This window comes from Aegilops tauschii, chromosome 3, assembly GCF_002575655.3.
Source record: "Aegilops tauschii subsp. strangulata cultivar AL8/78 chromosome 3, Aet v6.0, whole genome shotgun sequence".
Lineage (NCBI taxonomy): Eukaryota > Viridiplantae > Streptophyta > Magnoliopsida > Poales > Poaceae > Aegilops > Aegilops tauschii.
The window spans coordinates 438,359,480-438,380,182 of record NC_053037.3 but is presented as its reverse complement, the minus strand read 5'-3'; the positions used below and the strand labels follow the sequence as shown (position 1 = coordinate 438,380,182).

At 51.5% G+C, this 20,703-nt stretch overlaps 2 protein-coding genes across 2 annotated transcripts; both read left to right on the top strand.

Annotated features, from left to right (window-relative positions):
• The first annotated feature begins 9,655 nt into the window (after positions 1 to 9,655).
• LOC109749025 (universal stress protein PHOS32) lies at positions 9,656 to 14,731 on the top strand. The gene is made up of 2 exons (XM_020308019.4): positions 9,656 to 10,716; positions 14,262 to 14,731. The coding sequence occupies exons 1-2, from the start codon at positions 9,924 to 9,926 to the stop codon at positions 14,267 to 14,269; spliced, it is 801 nt and encodes a 266-aa protein (XP_020163608.1). The 5' UTR covers positions 9,656 to 9,923; the 3' UTR covers positions 14,270 to 14,731.
• A 1,573-nt stretch (positions 14,732 to 16,304) lies between these two features.
• Positions 16,305 to 19,211, top strand: LOC109749026 (uncharacterized). The gene is made up of 4 exons (XM_020308020.4): positions 16,305 to 16,721; positions 16,819 to 17,027; positions 17,777 to 17,884; positions 18,129 to 19,211. Exons 1-4 carry the CDS (start codon positions 16,424 to 16,426, stop codon positions 18,864 to 18,866), a joined length of 1,353 nt encoding a protein of 450 aa, XP_020163609.1. The 5' UTR covers positions 16,305 to 16,423; the 3' UTR covers positions 18,867 to 19,211.
• Positions 19,212 to 20,703: the final 1,492 nt, after the last annotated feature.

Below are 20,703 nucleotides of genomic sequence, written 5' to 3'. Positions count from 1 at the left end.
ATTTTCCTGAATTTATTTTTAGTCTTTTCATTGTTGTTTGTTTCGTGGGAAGAGACGTTTCCATTAACTATGAAACATTGCTCGGATGGTCACTAATTGCTTTCCAACGCTATTCTTTGAGTGAAAAGAGACGTTTCCGTTGAATATGAGTGTATCTCAGGGTTTTGGACTTCGTCGTGGACTGCCTCTCGCGCCGCCTCCCTCGCGGGTGACACGGGAGGTCTCAGCCGCCGCCGCCTAGTCCTCCCCCAGCGCTCACCTTCCCCTCCGCCACTGCCGGTGGTCGGCGCCGGGCAAAGCCCGTGCGTGCGATGGCAGCGGCGGAGGGCCTCTCCTCCCTCCCCCCAGATCCGCGGACGGCGCGGGCGCCCAGATCCGTGGGGTGCGGCCCTCCCAACGGCGGCAGGCTTGCGGCGGTGCACGGGCGCCCAGATCCATTGGGTGTGTGTCTTACGGTAGCTCCTGGCGGCGGCAGGCTTGGACGACGGCGTGGGCCGCGCGGCGGCGGATCTCGTCGCTCCAGTCATCACGGAGGAATCTGGACCTCGGGCGGCGGCCCTGGTAGGCATGGCAACGACGCCCTTGGCTGGCGGCGCTCGCGGGTGGTGGATGGACGGCGCCTTGACCGCATGGGCGGTGAGTTGCCGGTGGATCTCCTCGCTACAGGCTCTCTCCCGCTGCACTTGGTGGCTTGCGATCCCGGTCGTCGGCCTCGGTGCGTTCGCGGGGCTGGTAGAGGTGACATCGGACCGGAGGAAACTCTGGATGACTCGCTTATCCCAACGGTGGCGACGACCAAGGTCGTCGTTCTCCTCCTTGCAGGCGCCATCGAGGCCCTGCCCTCCACCCCGACCTCATGCCCGGGTGAAGACCCAAAATCTCCTCGGATTGGGCGGCGGCACTGCGTGTGTCGTGCCCTTCTTGGAGGCGCCGTCTGGGGCGTTCGGGTGCTCGGTTAGAAGAACTGAAGGCAAAGGGGTTGGGACCAGTGGCAATAGGTGGTGCTCACGAAGGAGGAGCGGCGTGGCATCTAGCACGTTGACAACGGCGAGTCTTGGTGGCATGGAGTGGCTGGGTCTCGGCGGTGGGCGTGTGACGATGGACGAGCGCGGGATGGTGGCGTCGTGGTGGCGTCAACGAAAGCTAGGCATGGCTAGGTGAGTGCGCCGGACCGATGTGTGCCCCAGACCCAGCATTGTGGCTTGGTTGGGGCCTTTGGTTTTAGATGTTAGGATATGGTGCGAAGTCTGTTTGGTATTCGGTTCGGACTATAGGCACCCATTCATCAAGGATACAAGTAGCGGCGGATGTTGTCAAGATGATGGCTTAAGACGTACTGATGTATTACTTTATAAGATCTTATGAATAATTAAGAAGAGCAACTCCAATGGAGCGACCCATTTCGTCCGCCGCCGTCCGTTTGGGTCGGCGCGGACAGAAAAGGCGGCCCAATGCGCCGACCCAAACAGACGCGTGTCCGCATGGCGACCCATTCCCGGCCCAATTTTGAGCAGGATTTGCGTCGGCGCAGACACGAGATGGACGCGCGCGCGCCTACTCTCCCCGGGCCCACCGGTCGGTGGCAGCCACCACCATTCCCCCCTTTTTCCCAAAAACACTCCTGTCAGCGCGCGCTCCCACCCCAACCAGCCATGGACGACGCCATCGACCTCGGCGCCGCCGCCGGCCTCGCCTCCCTCGCCTCGGCCGGCGTCGTCGCCCCTCCGGGAAAGGCAAGCCTCGTACCCCGCGCAAGACCGTCGCCGCGACCAAGCCAAAGAAGGCACTGACGCCCGAACAGCGGGCAAGGGAGTCGGCCAAGAGGAAGGGCCGGAGGCACGCCGCGGACGCGAGGGATGAGGCCGCCGCGCAGGCCGCCGTCGTCGCCGCCGCGCAGCAGGAGGTCACCAACGCCCGCGTCGCGGCGGCAACGAGGGAGGCGCTCTACATGCTAGGGTTAAACCCTAGCCAACACGGCCTCGTCCAAGCCGCTGTCGCCGCGGCCAGCACCGGCTCGTCGGCGTTTCCTCGGATGGTTTTGCCCGACTCGCCCCGCGCGTCGGCTTGCAACCCGATCCCCGACTTCCACGTCTACCCGCAGGCCTCCCGCCTCTCTAGGGAGTGCTCACCCGACGTGACCGTGGTCGCGCCTTCCACGCCCGCGCCCGCACCCATCGACCTCAAAGCCACCCCGGTGGCCGGTGACTCGTCATCCGGCGGCTCGAGGAAACGCGCGCGGCAGACGCCGGCCGCCGTGCTCCTAGGCGCCCGCGACCTGTTCGAGGAAATACCGTCCGCCGTCGACGAGGACTACATGCAGAACCTCATCTTCGAGGGCGGTGTGCCGGCCGCTGGCTACGATCCCGACGAGACACAAAGCCAGGGCGGCCACGGGGCGTTCACGCCGGCCGCTGGCTATGATCCCGATCAGGCGGCCTTCATGCGTGATTAGGTCGGCATCGACCTGGACGGCTTCCCCCTCGACCACGAGTTCCCGGACGACTACGAGCTAGAGGAAGAGGACGAGTGCGACATCGAAGTGGAGCCTTTGTTCGAGGACGAGCTCGCCAACCAAGCCGCCGGTCCTAATCCGAAGCGCAAGAGCAAGCGCACGAAGGCGTACACGGCGGCCGAGGACAAGCTTCTTTGCGAGTGTTGGCGAGACATTGGACAAGACCCCAAGACGGGCGCCGAGCAAAAGCATTCAACCTTTTGGATTCGTGTTCACCGAGAGTTTCTGTGACGCCCCCGATTTGACCGTACACTAATCATGCACGCAAACGTGTACGATCAAGATCAGGGACTCACGGGAAGATATCACAACACAACCCTAAAACATAAATAAGTCATACAAGCATCATAATACAAGCCAGGGGCCTCGAGGGCTCGAATACAAGTGCTCGATCATAGACGAGTCAGCGGAAGCAACAATATCTGAGTACAGACATAAGTTAAACAAGTTGCCATAAGATGGCTAGCACAAAAGTAGCAACGATCGAAAAGGCAAGGCCTCCTGCCTGGGACCTCCTAACTACTCCTCGAAGCCGAACTCCATGTAGAATCATCCTCGGGATCTCTAGCTCCTGGACTCCAGCATCTGGTTGCAACAATCCGGTATAGAAAGGGGAAAAGAGGGAGAAAAGCAACCGTGAGTACTCATCCAAAGTACTCGCAAGCAAGGAGCTACACTACATATGCATGGGTATATGTGTAAAGGGTCATATCGGTGGACTGAACTGCAGAATGCCAGAATAAGAGGGGGAGAGCTAATCCTGTCGAAGACTACGCTTCTGGCAGCCTCCATCTTGCAGCATGTAGAAGAGAGTAGATTGAAGTCCTCCAAGTAGCATCGTATAGCATAATCCTACCCGGCGATCCCCTCCTCGTCGCCCTGTTAGAGAGCGATCACCGGGTTGTATCTGGCACTTGGAAGGGTGTATTTTATTAAGTATCCGGTTCTAGTTGTCATAAGGTCAAGGTACAACTCCGGGTCGTCCTTTTACCGAGGGACATGGCTATTCGAATAGATAAACTTCCCTGCAGGGGTGCACCACATAACCCAACACGCTTGATCCCATTTGGCCAGACACACTTTTCTGGGTCATGCCCGGACTCGTAAGATCAACACGTCGCAGCCCTACCTAGGCACAACAGAGAGGTCAGCACGCCGGTCTAAACCCTATGCGCGCAGGGGTCTGGGCCCATCGCCCATTGCACACCTGCACGTTGCGTACGCGGCCGGAAGCAGACCTAGCCCCCTTAATACAAGCGCGAGCTTACGGTCCAATGCGGCGCACGCCACTCAGTCGCTGACGTCACGAAGGCTTCGGCTGATACCACGATGCCGGGATACCCATAACTACTCCCGCGTAGATGGTTAGTGCATATAGACCAAATGGCCAGACTCAGATCAAATACCCAGAACTCATTAAGCGTGTTATTTGAAGTAAGCGCGAACGCCGACCAGGGCCAGGCCCACCTCTCTCCTGGGTGGTCTCAACCTGCCTTGTCGCTCCGCCATAAAGTAACAGTCGGGGGCCGTCAGGAACCCAGGCCCACCTCTACCGGGATGGAGCCACCTGTCCTTTCAGCCCCCTCACCAGAATCACTTGCGGGTACCCAACGAGCCGACCCGACTTTAGTCACCACATGTGTCATGTATATAAAGTATATAGTATATACCCGTGATCACCTCCCGAAGTGATCACGGCCCAGTAGTATAGCATGGCAGACGGACAAGAGTGTAGGGCCACTGATGGAACACTAGCATCCTATAGTAAGCAGTAGGATAGCAGGTAAGGGTAACAACTGTAGCAACAATGACAGGCTATGCAACAGAATAGGATTTATCGAAAGCAATAACATGCTACACTCTTCTAATGCAAGCAGTATAGAGAAGAGTAGGCGATATCTGGTGATCAAGGGGGGGGGCTTGCCTGGAAGCTCTGTTGTACAGGGAGAAGGGACGTCGGTGACGTAGTCGTACTCGGTGGCATCAGCGCCGGTCTCCGGGTCTACCGGAGAAGAAGAGGGGGAAAGAAACAGTAAATACGGAGCAAACAAAGCATCACAAAACATAACGAGGCAATACGGGGTGCTAGGTAAGCCCTAACGTGGTAGTAAGTGATACCGGCGAAGGGGGAAACATCCGGGAAAATATCCCCGGTGTTTCGCGTTTTCGGACAGATGAGTCGGAGGGGAAAAGTTGCAGGTTCACTATGCTAGGGACGCGTGGCGGACGAGCGGGCTGCGTATCTGGATTCGTCTCGTCGTTCTGAGCAACTTTCATGTACAAAGTATTTTCATCCGAGCTACGGTTTATTTTATATGAATTTTAAAAGATTTAAATCATTATTAGGATTAGCAGAATTAATTAAATCAAAAGGCATTTATGATGTCATCATGACGTCAGCATGATGCAAGCGGTCAAAGTTGACCGTTGACCAGTCAACTAAATGGGTGGGTCCCGCATGTCATAGGCTGTTATCTAATTGACAATAGTTAGATTTATTAGCAGGTTAATTAGGTTTAATTAACTAGATTAATTAATATTTTTATTTATTATTATCTTTTTTTAAACCCCTTTTTTTTATTTTCGTTCTCAGGGGTAGGCCCACTGTCATAGGCCCATGTGGCCAATCGGGCTAACGGGCGCGTGCTACGGGGCGGGCGCAGCCCGACAGGGCTCGCGGGCGTGGCCGCTGGCGGCCCCGAGTGTCGCCGCGGGGCAGTGGGGCGGAGCCTGCGCGTGAGGGCGGTGGCGGCGCTGAGAGGAGGAGGTGGGCAGGCGCGGGCGGAGCTGCAGCAGGCGGTGACGCGTGAAGCAGTGAGCAGCGCCGGGCGCGGCGTCGCGCGTGTGGACAGCGCCGGCTAGCAACGACGGGCACGGCCAGGATGCGGCCGGCAAGCACAACGCGCGGGGAGGTGAGGCCATGGCCTGAGCGGGACGGCGCGGGGCCTAGCTGGGCTAGCGGGGAGGCGCGAGCGCGGGCCGGATCCGGTGACGGGGAAAAGGGAAAAAGGGGGGCGCTCACGAGGGGAACGTAGGGCACAGGGCAGCGGGCTCGGGGAAGCTCGGGGTGGCCGGCGATGGAGAGGCGAGGAGGCGACGCCGACGAGGTGGCGAAGGCGCTGGGGTCCGGCGACCGCGAGCGGCCAAGCCGGGGCGGCGCCAGGGGGGAGTGGCGGTCTTCGGGGAGGAAGGCGAGGCGTCCAACGAGCGACGGGCGGCGACGGGGAGGAGGTCCGGCGACGGCGTCGTGGCCGACGCGGCGACGGGGGCAGTCGGGGTAGAGCCCCGATCCAGATCGGGAGGGGGGAAGAGGCGTGGGGGAGATCGTGGGGAGAGGGGATCGCGTGAGGGGGGGAGTGGGGTGTCGCTAGGGTTTCGGGCACCCAGGGGAGGTTAGTAGAGGGCGCGGTTGGGCCGGCCTGGCGGCCTGGTAGCCTGGTGGGCCGAGGCCCAATTGGGGGGGGGGCTCTTTCTTTCTTTCTTTCTTTCTCACATTTTTACTTTAACCTTTTCTGTTTTCTTTTTCTGTTTTATTTTATGTCAGCGCACTAAAACACTTTACAAAATGTTGGTTCACCACCAAAAATAAGAAGTGAATATTTGTCACATGATCAACATTTTAGTTTCCATGTTTGTGAACTTTGAATTTTGGACTTAAATTTGAATTTGAATTTGAATTAAGAATTGAATGAAGCGAGGATTAGCAACAGTAAAGTGTGACGTGGCATCATTAGCAGAGGATTATTGTAGCTTAATTATCCGGGCGTCACAATTTCATGAGCGCAAGAAGTTTCCGCCTTACCAATTTGTGAGCACGCGCGGGTGAGTCTGCATTTCCAAGCGGTGGAGGGTGATCCAACAAGAGTGCAACAAGTTTTGCGCTACTCTTGAGAGCGTAAGGCCCGCCCCGTGAGCGACATCGGCATGCAATACATGGTATGCTAGCAAGCCGCCCTCTTTTGTGTCATCAAGTTCATCCTTTGCGTGTTCATTTGCATATCACTTGCCCATATGCTTGCATGGAAACATTTTGTAGGCATTTCAAGCTTTGGAGGCATTCAAGTTTCAACACAATGGCAAGTGCTTCAACCTCTCCCATTGCTATCGGGTCATCAAGGACGAGGAGAAGTTCAAGGCACAATATGCCGCACTCAAGTCGCGTGGGGGAAGAAAGCCGTGGAGGATGTTGGGGAGGGCGAGCCGGCACGGCCGCGGGGGAAGACCAACTCCAAGAAGGAGGACAAGCGAGATGCGGCCACCAACACCTTGATCGCAAGCGTGGACGACATGATGAATAAGAAGGACTCAAGGGAGGAGGAGCGCCGGCGTTTTAAAGCGGAGCAAATGGATGCTTTCATGGAGATCCAAAGGAGGAGGCTTGAGCTGGACGCTGACAAGCAAGCCAAGATGTTCGAGCTAGAGGCGGAGAAGCAAGCCAAGATGCTAGAGATCGAGGCCGCCAACGCCAAGACCAAGGCGAAAGAAGTGGCTCTCGTGAGCATGATGACCGGGGTGGAGATCATGAAGGTGGATCTCAATACCGTGTCGCCAAGGAAGAGGCCGTGGTCCGAGAAGATGCAGGTCGACATGCTCAAGTTCGATGATGAGTGATTTATGGCAGCGAGCGCCATCTTTTTGTATGCCGGCAGGTGTGCCGGCATGACCACGGCGTGGTCGAACTCAAGTCCCACCCTTTTTTTGTGTGCTGGCATGTGTGCCGGCCGGCTGGCGAGTGCGCCAACATGAACTGTGGTGATATTTTCTGAAGCCGGCATTGTATGCCGGCGCTAGCATGGTGCCGGCACGAGACATGGCCGCTGGCATGATCGGCCGCGGGCCTTTTTAAAAAAAGAGTTGAATGCGGACATGAAATGGGTCGGCGCGTTGGGCGCACTACCGATCCAAATCTAAAAAAGGACGAACGCCGAGCGGGCGGCCGATCCAAACGGACAAATGCGCCGTCCATTTGGGTTGACCCGTTGGAGTTGCTCTAAAGTGGCTGCATGCAGAGGCCGGGGTCTTTCGTCTTTTAAAAAAATGAGGTGTATCTCAGGGATGCTTATATATAGGCTTATAGAGGTAGGGTGCCTATGCCTGCATCTTGTCCATCCAGCGATCGTACCGTGTTAATTACTTAGAGCAACTCCAATGGGGCGACCCATTTCGTCCGCGGCCGTCCGTTTGGGTTGGCGCAGACAGAAACGGCGGCCCAACGCGTCGACCCAAACGGACGCGCGTCCGTTTTTCGTCCGCGGGCGACCCATTCCCGGCCCAATTTTGAGCCTGATTTGCGTCGGCGCGGACACGCGACGGACGCGCGCGCGGTCGCCTACTCCTGTCCCCGGGCCCGCTGGTCTGTGGCACATTGGCCTCCCTCCCCCCGGCCAACGAGCAACCCTCGCCCCCGCCTCCTCCGTCACCGACGCCGCCGCCCATTTTTGTGGCGATTCTTCTAGCTGCCGCCGCCTCCACATCCGCCCAGCAACGCCGCCCTGCCCCCAGTCGCCCGCCACCGCCGTTTTGCCGCCGGGGAGCAAACTGGTTCCCGCCGCCGCTTCCCCCACCGCACCGACGCCCGCGACCAAGAAGACGCCTCGCCGCCCCCGCCACATACGACCGACACGCTCGTCGGACGCCGTCACACTCGTCGGACGCCGGCAGGGCAGCTAGCTGGTCTGTGCGCGCCGCGTCTCCCCTCGCCGGCCGTCTCCTTCTTCGACGCCCGCAAGTTGTTCGATAGTTTGCCAAGGTACAAAAATGGACTCCGCCGACGAGTTCTTTTTCCACAATTTCATTTGCGACTCCGACGTCGTCCGACGACGAGGAGGAGATATTGGCTGCCGTGTTGGCCCATCACCACCTCAACAACCAGCGGCCGTTGTTCCGTGGCTCCATTCCTGGCCACCTTCCGGCGTTGAATCATAACCGAGAGAGTGGGCATTTCCTTCTCTGGAAGGACTACTTTGATACAACAAACCCGTTGTTCAAACATCACAAATTTCGCCGCCGGTTTCGTATGAGTAGGCATGTTTTCAACCGTATTAGAGAGGGAGTGGTCGGCTATGATGACTACTTCGAGTGCAAAGAGGATGCCGTCGGCAAGATTGGTTTCTCCTCTTATCAGAAATGCACTGCCGCCATCCGAATTCTTGCATACGGAGTGCCCGGTGATCTCATTGACGAGTACGTCCGTATGAGCGAGTCTACATGCCTAGAGTCCCTGTATAAGTTCTGCAAGGTTGTGATTGCTGTGTTTGGCCCTGAATACTTGAGAGAGCCGACAGCTGCAGATACATCCCGTTTGTTGGCGATGAATGCTAGTAGGGGCTTCCTGGGGATGCTTGGCAGCATAGACTGCATGCACTGGGAGTGGAAGAACCGCCCTTCTGCTTGGCAAGGGCAGTATAAGGGACATGTCAGGGCTTGCACTGTCATACTAGAGGTTGTGGCGCCTCAAGATCTCTGGATCTGGCACTCTTTCTTTGGCATGGCTGGATCACACAATGATATCAACGTGCTTCAGCGCTCGCCGGTGTTTGCTAGGCTTGCCGAAGGCAACAGCCCACCGGTGAACTTTACTGTCAACGGCCACAACTACGGCAAAGGGTACTATTTGGGTGACGGTATCTATCCTCAGTGGACCACTATTGTAAAGACAATACCCAACCCTGTTGGAGAGAAAAGGAAAAGATTTGCCCAAGAGCAAGAGAGTGCTAGAAAGGATGTCGAGCGTGCCTTTGGTGTTTTGCAATCTCGATGGGGCATCGTTCGTTATCCTGCTAATACTTGGAGCATGCAGAAACTATGGGAGGTAATGACTGCTTGTGTGATCATGCACAATATGATCGTAGAAGACAAGCGTCCGGAACGTCTGTACGATCAAGGCTTTTAGTTTCAGGGTGAGAATGTTGTGCCTGAGCATGGAATAGCGGCAACATTTGAGCAGTTCACTCAATTTCATGAAGACATGCGTGATTGGGAAACTCACGTGCAACTGCAAAATGATTTGGTTGAGCATATGTGGACGTACGTTTTTTTTTCTGTTTGGGTCGGCCGTTGGAGTTGCTCTGAGTAATAAAAAGTGAAAGATTAGGAGAAGCTCGAGAAAGATTAAAGAAAAGCGGAACAAAAAGCGACAACATCGGGCAGCGCTGCGTGTACGACAAGGCAAGGCAAATCCAGTCCCCCTCCCCCAATCACACAGCTCAGTTGCAAGCACAAGGCGCAACACGACCATTCCCTTCCTTCCTTCCAGCCCACTCTCTCGATTCATCCATTTCAAAACCAAAACCCCCAATCAGCATCACCCCACCTCACCCCGGATCAAATCCACCACCGAGAAATTCCGGAATAAACCCGAGAGAGCCCGGCGAGAAGGGTCAGCGCAAAAACCCTAGCCAGCTAGCTCCCCATGGCGGCCAACTCCTCCTCCCCGTTGGCCGGCGGCGACGCGCCGGCCCCGGCGCTGCCGCCGGTGCGGCTCGCGGCGGGGCAGGCGGCGACGATCCAGCCCTCCTCCCCGCGCTACTTCTTCTCCTCGCTCGCCGGCAAGGACGCCTCCTCCCACCGCCGCATCGCCATCGCCGTCGACCTCTCCGACGAGTCCGCCTTCGCCGTGCGGTGGGCCGTGCAGAACTACCTGCGGCCCGGCGACGCCGTCGTGCTCCTCCACGTGCGCCCCACCTCCGTCCTCTACGGTGCCGACTGGGGCTCCATCCCCGTCTCCGTCTCCGACGACGACGCGGACGACGCCGCCGTCGCCGCCGCCGCCGAGGGCTCCGAGCCCCACGCCGCCTCCTCCGCGGAGGAGCTGCAGAAGAAGCGGGAGGAGGACTTCGACGCCTTCACCTCCACCAAGTCGCAGGACCTGGCGCAGCCGCTCGTCGCCGCGCAGATCCCCTTTAAGATCCACGTCGTCAAGGACCACGACATGAAGGAGCGCCTCTGCCTCGAGGCCGAGCGCCTTGGCCTGTCCGCCATGATCATGGGAAGCCGCGGATTCGGGGCCTCGCGCAAGGGCGGCAAGGGGAGGCTCGGGAGTGTTAGTGATTACTGTGTGCATCACTGTGTCTGCCCGGTTGTGGTTGTTCGCTACCCAGATGACGCTGCAGGTATCCCCGGGGAGGCAGCAGCAGCAACAGATGAGCTGCACACCGTGCCTGAGGATGAGCCCGTGTATCATGATGCGCCTGACGCACACAAAGGTTTGCCCTCCTGCTTTCCTGAACTCCATGATTTATTATTGTTTTGTGCTGATTGATTATTTATTCATGAGGTGCTGGATGAAGTGATTTGCTACACTAGTGTATGGTATGCAACAAAACTAGTATAGACACTCCTTGGTAACTAGTTCAGTACTAAGATGTTTCAGTCACTCGGCGATTAAAACTGTTGGTCTTTTGTTGGAATTTGTAATGGCGCTGACAAGTTTGATGGCATAATTTTAACTTGCATAATACTGCTATGGACTGGACTGTTGGAGGAAATGGTAATACTGTGATATTCTCTTCTCATGAAAGGTTTCCCGGTGCGCTTAAAATTGTGGATGAAAAATAAACTGTATTGAGATTTGATAAAGGCACATAGGTATACAAAAATTTTGAACTGTGAATCAAATTCAAAAATGTTGAACTGTGAATCAAATTCTTGAGCTGTCAAGAGATAAATGAAAATGAATCAAATTCTCTGCTTCTGCACACTGCATCCGTTGTTGTTGATGCCATCTGTAGTTGTTTCTTTCTACCTCCTTGTCAAAATACATGTTATTTAGGATCTGGGCTAGTAAAAAACTTTAGGTTAACAATCAATGTTGAAATAATTACTGAAATTGGCAACATCAAATTGATGGTACTAGATCGAACTATCATTTAAAACAACACATTTTCAAAGAAATTGATGGTCAAAATGTCAATGTTAGAGACCGTGTCAACGTCCAAACGGCGTGTGTTTTTGACACAGAGGCAGTACATTTCAGTTGTTATCAGTCACTGGTTGTTATGCTTGTGTAAGTAATTGTACAAGGAGAGTATTTCTTGATGTTTTACTTGGTGAAGAAACATTAGGGTAATGAAGAACTACTACCTCAAATTGGCATCTCTAGTTGTCTAGAGTTAGCACATGAGATAAATAGTGCATTTACAGCAATCTGCTGGCTATTAAGGAAAACAAGGATGCAATTAAAAAAGTGGTAATGCCGATAGTTATATTTTTATATGAGACACTTCCTTTTATGGATCATCTTGTCCGCTGGTTATATGTTTCTACCACGTAGCTGAATTGAAACAATTATCGATGTATATGTAATCAAGAGTCGTATCTCTTATGCAACCGTAATAGTTCTACTACCTGATTAAAAAGAGAGTTATATATGGAATTAGTTGCATTTCTCCTATTTAATAGGGGAGTTTCTATGGAAGCTATTTTTCTTTAAATAATATAATAGTTATACAGCAAGCATGGTGACATTATATTCTATACTTTCTTATTTGTGCTAAATTCAGAAGAGGGGCTATATTTTGTTAGTTACCTAAATTGATACTCCCTCCGTCCCAAAATAAGTGTCGTTGATTTAGTACAACTTTGTACTAAATCACCGATACTTATTTTGGGACGGAGGGAGTACTTAATTCAAGGAGAATCACATCTTGGGACATTTGTAGCTTCCTATATTGTTTGTCCATGGTTAACACGAAGATACTTTACAATTTAATTAAAGTAATGCAAAAATGGTGTAACATTAATATCTCTTTTGAAAGCTTTAATCCGCCTCATATTAAAATTTTGTTGTCAGCTTATCAGCTTTGTGGAATGCGTTTTTCATATAAGATTTCTTGTAGGACCACGATAGTTAGAATCAACTCATGCTTTTGAAATTCTGAAGGGTATTTTTCCCATGTATCTCTAGAATTTCTCCTGCGCTAATTGTTTCCACTTCCGTTGCCATGTTTAGCTGAGTTATTTATTTCGTAGTACTCGACCCATTTCAAAGTATAATGCATAGCTTTGAGTGGAATTAAGAAGTTCATACAGTCAAGAGAAGGACAAGAGAAAATGGTCATGCTATATATATCCTTGCTTTGATACTTTGGACAAAGAAGAATGAATAGTTAGTGATTGTGTTACTTGTAAATGGAATATAAATGAAGGCAAACAAGGAAAATCATCAAGAAATTCGCATGCATGACTTACATGTTGTAAAGCAATATTGATAAGCTATACACCTTTATAAGGTGCAATGATGGGGGTATGTGTGCAGTTTCCTCTCCTTTTCCCTTATGTCACAAATGGATAGGATCACCCTTTCTTTGATTGCCTTTGGGTCATCTGTTACTTTTACCCATGCATATCTCATTTCACTTTCCCCTTGCATATCAATTTTCTCTAATTACTGTTTTTTTTTTTGCTTCACACTACACTTATCATCAGCAGATTTTTGATTGGGTCATTGTAGTTGAATACCGTCATACCTCATGTCTTGGGAACCCTTATTAGCCATGTATCCAGTTCATAGCCTTTATACACCTGTCATTTTTCTATGTATGCTGGAACAGATGACATGGTACCAGGGGTACCAGGGATCTCATTAGTTCAGGACCACACTTTTTTGGTAATTACAGTTTGCAGCAGTTGCCAAAAATTTCCACTTGTCATTATGGGCTGGCAAGTGGGACAAGCTGTGACATCAGCTATGGGTGTGTAGCATCTAGCATGCCATACTTGGTTGCAGCAAAAAAATCTAGTCTAGTAAACCAGTAAGGCTATCAGAATTCTTCCTACAATCAGCAAAATTTGTAGGATGTGCTAGGTCTTCAGAAGTTCAGAGTGTTTCCAACATACTTGGGAGGGTAAAGGTTTCACATTCCGAAGATGACTGGTCTTTGTGAATATTGGTCTGTTGTTTGTATGTTATATGCTAGTTTAGTAAACCAACAGAGAACGTGCGATTAGCGCTGCAGTGCGACCTCCAGAGGAGTGGGGCTACTGACAAGGGCTCAAACCCAGGTTCTTCATGCAGTGCGACCCCTCGCTGTATATTGTTCCCCATGCTTGTCAGGGTCACCAATGGCGCTGAGCTGGCCCACATGTCAGCCACACAAAGTTAGGTCACGTAAGTTAGAGGATCTGCGTCCCTGCTGTCGTGGGTGGAGCCGTGTTCAGGGCCTTTTCTCAACCTAAAAAAATGCCTTCGGGTTTCTTACCCCAAGGGCCAAGTTTAGTAAACCAATTAGGCCCTATGTAAGTAAATTCTCCCTATAAACAGCAGGAGTTGTAGGATGTGCTAAGTAGTACTAGTAAATTTGAGCTAGAATCTGCCTAAGGTCTTCACAAGTTCAGAGTGTTGGCAACATACTCCCTCCGTTCGGAATTACTTGTCTCGAAAATGGATGTATGTAGAACTAAAATACGTCTAGATACATCCATTTCCGCGACAAGTAATTTCGAACGGAGGGAGTACTTGGGAGGGTAATGGTTTCAGATGCTCTGGTCCTTGTGAACATTAGCCTGTTATTCATATGTTATGTACAATTATCTACTGGAACAAACCAAGCTTACTCGATTTCCTTGTCGCAGTAGTTTACAATGGTGCCTTTGAATATGTTCTCATATTCAAGAGCTCTGAACTCCCTTGTATGCAAGCGCACCTATTTATTTCAGTTGCTGCCTGATATGTCAGATGCTGTTTCATTTGAGATTCATGCTTTGACTTGATCGCTAAGTTGGCTTGCAACTCGCTGTTACTTCACTGCAGAGAACTGAGGCAATGGCATCCAACCGGAGCGCAAGGAAACCATGAGGCTTGTGTACCTAGGCGATCCCTGCGTATCTGAGTGAAGCAACTCTGTATCCAGCATCCACCGCATGAGCGTGCGCATATCATGTATCCAGCATCCACCACATGAGCGTGCGCATATCATGGACTTGCTTTGCCGGCAGGCTTTAGGGCCGGGCTCTCAAGTGGCGGGGGTCTTTGTGTCGTGTGATGTTTTATGTTGTCGACTGCAAGTAGATTGAACTATTTACTGTGTGCATGAGCTGTATTTTTATGAACCTCTCTTGTTTTGTAAGGCCAGGCTTCCCCATGTATGTGTACCTGTTGTATTCTTCCCTACTTTTCTGCTTTGGATACTTACTTGGGTAACGGGTGCATGTTTACATGTGCTGTCTAGATTTCTGTATGTACATGTTTGTGTCCAAATAAATGCAATGTTGGTATGCTTCTTTCTGGCATTTACCGCATGCTACATGTTGTTAGGCTTTGTATAATGCTAGATGTTTCTTAAAGAATAAATTGAGTTTTTCTTAAGCACCGATGCTTATTTCTACGAGACAATTCCTTATTTAACACTGGCTTAAATTTTCTTTCCCTATTTGACATTGAAAATATTTTTCTTCCTTATCTAACCCTAAGTCTAGATTTTATGTCCTTTATAACACTTCCGTCCATTTAAAGCTTTAACGATGTTAAATGTCACCTAAAAAGACCCTTTTACCCCTTGTGTGGCATGTGACAGAAATTTGATACTCCCTCCGTTCATGAATATAAGTTTTTTTAGAGATTTCAATACAGACCTACATACGGAGCAAAATGAGTGAATCTACACTTTAAAATATGTTTATATACATCCGTATGTAGTTTGTATTGAAATCTTTAAAAGAATTATATTTGAAAACAGAGGGAGTAGATGCTAATATTGAAAAGCAAAAAGACACGTTTTCATTGTCAAACCCCTCATGTGGCATGTGGAACTGGATCCTCCTCCGAGAAACGGTATTGGAATGGTGAAACAGCCTGCGTTGCTACCACCAGGTCGTGCCCTGTCACCGTGCCGCGCCATCGCTCCGTTGGCCGTCGTGTAGAGCAGCCAGCCGCCGTAGCCGGCCCCGCGCGCCCGACCGTGCCACAGCTCCGGCGGTCGCCTGCTGCGCACCACGCCACGGGCCACACGAGAGCCGCTACCACGACGAGCTCCACCGTAGCTGTTGATGCACGAGCCGCCATCAATTTATCTGCATCCCGACGTGTACGTGTGTAGTGAAAGCATAGCTTCAAGTGCTAACTAGTTCAGCTAGAATCGATCAAGCCGCTTGGCAAACACGAAGCCAGCTTCCTACGTAAGCATCGTTTGTATGTCCAGCCCGGCGTGCTAATTGATCATGTCACCAAGAGAGTTTTTGTCTATCTACGCGTGTTGTTGTGGTCAATAGCATCGGCCAGGAACGTCCTCAAGAAAGTATTATGGAAGTACAGGCACCATGCACCCGAGGGTAAAAATGTCTTTTTACATGTAATTTAACACCGTTCGAATGAAAAATGAACGGAAGTGTTATAAAGGGCATAAAATTTAGAAGCAGTGTTACTTAGGGAAAAAAAATGTTTTCAGTGTCAAATAAGGAAACAAAATTTAATATAGTGTTAAATAAGGATTTCTTTCATTTCTATAGGAGGGGGTATCCTCTACAAATAAGTATCAATTATCAATACTTAAAAACTGATTTATTTTTCTAAGCATCTTATTGTAAAAGGACTTAGCGTTTACGTTGTGAAATGATCGAGCGCAAGGAGTAGACACGGAGGAAAAAGGAAGACAAAAAATGACTAATCTAATACCAACATCCCTCCCTAAAAAAAATCTAATATCCTAGTACAATATTACACAAGTGAATACTAACGTTTATTGTTGATGAAATTGAAAAATGACTAATATAAAATCTGGAACCTGTCCGATGGTGGTTTCGAAAATGTTGACATGCTTCTTTGCGACGATTACCGCGCGCGGTTAGCGTTTTCATTTTGGCGCGCCTCTTCGCCTCGTCCCTCCCCTTCCCTCTTCCTCACAAAGGCGAAAACACCCCCCAAAAATCCGCGGAGGGGGAGGCGGCGGCGCACTGGCGGCAAGTTCAGCGGCGGCCATGGACGAGGGGCTGGTGTCCGTGGACAAGTTCAGTGGCGGCAGCCAGGCCTACTTCCTCACGCACCTCCACCAGGACCACACCCGGGGCCTCGGCGCGGCGTGCGGCTGGCGCCACGGCCCGCTCTACTGCTCCCCCGTAACGGCGCGCCTCCTCCCCACCCGCTTCCCGGGGGTCGACGCCTCCCTCCTCCGCCCCATCGCCGCCGGAGCATCCGCCTCGCTCACCCTCACCTCCCCGATCTCCGGGCGCACCGTCTCCCTCCACGTCACCGCCCTCCCCGCCATCCACTGCCCCGGTACGCCTCCCCTCCCCAAACCCTCCTCAATCCTAATGCGCTCGCCGCCGCTCGGTAAGCCCGCTGATCGATCCGTGGCCGCGCGCCGTGTGTGCAGGCTCGCTCATGTTCCTCTTCCGCGGCGACCTCGGGTGCAAGCTCTACACCGGGGATTTCCGGTGGGAGTTGGGGTGCGACAAGGCGCGGACCGCGAAGAAGGCGCTCCTCGACGCGCTCGCCGGGGACACCGTCGACGTGCTCTACTTGGACAACACCTACTGCCACCCGTCGCTCAACTTCCCCCCGCGCCGCGTCGTCGCTCAGCAGGTCAGATTTGCTTCGGTCCACTGTGCCAATTCCTGCCCCGTGTATGCAACGTTGTCACTTCAGCCAACCGTAGTCCATGCTAGTCTGAAATTTTCTTCAGAGAAGTGCACTTACCTTCTGTGACGATTTAAATTACTAGGAAGATTATACGTTGTGTTGTGGATCCCTAAGGAAAACAATTCTTAGAATGCCTTGGAGGCCTGACCCCATTCTAGCAGCGAAGTCTCCAGAATGGGCAGATGCACTTTTATATGCAATTTTCGGTGTCCATCCTTTGGTGTCAATTGCGACTGTCAGTTACAACCTAGTTCATATACACAGTATGCTACTTATACATCAATACTTTTGGCATTTCACATGGAGCTCGTAGAATTTCAGTAAGAAATTTGGTATAGCCTGTTGATGCCACTCAAGCCAAGTGTCTGTCAAAGGTGAAAACCAGTGGCATATTGTTTTCTATAGCTGCATCTTGAAGGGGCCAGAGACTAACCGGGCATGGATTTGGTTGGACAGCTGTTGTACTTCCTCATGTTCAGCATTAGCTGCCCCACATCCTATTTTACTAATGTGGTGGATGCTCTGATATAGTCTAGAGTTCTAGCGCTAATTAATTTACCTGCAATAAGATGCCATTCCCAACTTGTAAGTAAGTTGCCTACACATAAGTTTCTGCGTATATGTGACCATTAAATTGTCCATCATGCTATGTTGGATGTTCTATACTAATATTTTCTTAGTGTTGGGTGCAGATAGTTGACCTTATTCGTGCTCATCCTGATCATGAAGTTATTCTTGGCATTGACACTCTTGGCAAAGAAGACCTCTTGCTTTATATAGCCAGAGCACTACAAACGAAGGTGCTAAGCCTCCTTTCCTTGACATAATCTGATATGTTTCTTAATTTCCTATTTCCATTCTTTTATTCAACATAAACATGCTTCAGTATTGGTGTTAAGTTCTCACCCCTGCTCAGTCATCTAGTCTAAAATTCTGTGTAGCCGTCAGAACTTTGATACACACGCTGCTATTGTATTAGCTTTATATACACTACACACTGATCTTCTGAAGGCTAAAATATTCTTTTCTCACTTTCCTTGTCAGATTTGGGTCTGGCCCCAGCGCCTACTGACAATGCACCTTCTAGGCATTGATGACAATCGAGAGATCTTCACCACCCAGACCAGCTTGACGAGGGTCCGGGCTGTTCCAAGATACGGCCTGAGCATCGAGAGTCTTGAAGCTTTGAACACAGTATGTCCAACTATAGGAATCATGCCTTCAGGCAACACTTGGCTATGGAGAAACAGCGAGGGAAAGAGCAAGTTGAGTGGCAAAGGACCAGCAAAGTCTACCAGATGCAAAGGGCGAGGGCGGGGCGCAGTGGGCACAATAGAGATGAACTATGATCCCTCGTCACCACCAAAGCTATTTGAGAAGGATTCCTACACTCTGCCATACACCGACCATGCTTGTTTCACAGAGTTAGAGGATTTTATGCAAACAGTGCGCCCGTCAACGGTCGTAGGGATTGTCAGCTCATCATACTGTTACGTGAATCCTCGTGGTCACTTCGGCCATCTCTGTGGAGACGAAGCGTGCTCTGACAAGACGCCCGTGAAGAACTGCGGGCATGCTGGAAACTGGACGCCCGTGAAGAACGGCAGGCATGCTGGAAACTCGACGCCTAAGAGAAGACCGAGTGCTTCGAAGACTCCAAGGAGAAGGATGGTCAAGATCTCCAGTCCAACACTGTACAGAAGCAGAGCTATAATGATGAAAAGGAGGTATTCCTGTGGTGCAAAGATTGTAGAACCCGAAGAACCCATCCCTGTCTCTTGAGAGTTATCTCCCCTCCCCAAGTAAATTTTATCTTGCTCCTGTGAAGATCAACAAGAGCTGAATGAACAACCTGTCATCGTCCCTTGAGTTATCTCCCCAAGTAAATTTTATCTTGGTCCTGCAAAGATCGACAGCAGCCGGATGAAGAACCTGTCATCGTCCCTTTAATTATTTCTTCAAGTAAATTTTATTCTGCTCCTGTAAAGTTTAACAACTGGGTAGGAAGAGCCTGTGCGACCTAGCTCCCTTGAGTTCTTCTCACAAGTAAAATTTATTTAGCTCGTGTAATTAACAAATGGATGGTGGAAGCAGTGGGATAGGAAGTGTTCTGATACTGTTTAACCAGCTTGCTGCTCTGGGTCCGGCGCCATCTGTTTCTTTTAACCCTGTTCTGTCAGGAAGATGCATTTCAGCTAATGTCTTCCTGATGCAGTTTATTAATACTAGTAGTACTTTGCAACATAGAAAGCCCTGCACTGCACTTTCTTGAGCACTTTTTGGACGCAACAAAAGTTTCTAGACAGTAAAGCAACTTTCAGGCAGCACAGTACCAACCAAGGAGAAAACTCAAAGCGGACACCTCCAAAAAACTGGGGCAGATGGAGCGAGTTAGTTGGGCTTGGGTCGCATCCGTGCCGTGTGCAGGAGAAAATCTCCCCTGCTTTGAACGCCAACCGCCGCACGGACGTGGCTGCTGTTGGGGGTGGACGCGCACCGGGGGTCCGGAGCGGGGCCGGAAGGCGATACGGCGATGGGCGATGGCGCCACCACTGTCGGCACGGCGTGAGCTTTCGGCACCGATTTGCAGCTAACATGGCGGATGCTTTGGACATTCCGAAAGATATAAAGCCTCATGCACCCAGGTCAGCACGGGGGCAAAAGGGCGGAGACGTTCCCGTCGAGGCGGGCAGGGAATCCCGTCTTGCTTGCGATGCGATGCGACACGAGCGCACCCTCCCGGGATCAGAATTCCGTGGTGGTGTGATGCGCCGATGCAACTGTCCGACGTCGAAAGCGCCCAAAGTTTGCACCCAGGATTAGACGTCGGTCGGTCGCTCGTCGGCGCTCAGGTCCTTTCCCTGGGCGGCTGGGCCGAAGCGTCGTCACGTCGTCGTTGCATGTGGCAAAATTGACAAATTTGACCTACGAACGCCCATGAAACTATTTCACGCGGTTGACCTTTTTGTGTGACGCCCGACACGAAGGCGCCACACTACACTAGGCGCTACACGTCTGGCCAGCGTCGCACCCGTGTGATCCGAAAATTACTAAGTCAGTGTGCAGCGCCTGAGAGCTAGGCGCCATACTATACAGTGTAGCGCCTAACTTCTAGGCGTTGCACTAGTGGTTGCTTCATTTTGTAGTGCAACCACTAGTGCAGCGTCTGAGAGCTAGGCGTCACACTATACAGTGCAGCGCCTAGCTCTTAGGCTCTGCACAATGACTTAGCAATTTTTAGGCAGTCTGGGGTGCAACGCTGGCCAGGCGTGTAGCGCCTATCTGTGAGGCGTTGCATAGTGTAGTGTGACGCCTTCGTGTCGGGCGTCACACAAAAAGGTCAACCGCGTGAAATAGTTTCACGGACAGTTCATTCCGTGATTTGATTTCGTCCACAGGTCAATTTTGTCAAATTTGCCGTTGCATGTTCCTGAGAATACTAAATCAAACATTTACTATTTAAAAAAAATCATTCGAAATATGGATCGATTCGGTTCGTAGGATCTTTAATGGATGGCTGTAGGGGGGCTAAGTTACAGTGAGACTTGACTTCATGAAGTCACTGTAGCTGCATCCATGCTCTGCTGCTCCTTTCTCCCATGCGATTTCATTTCTCACA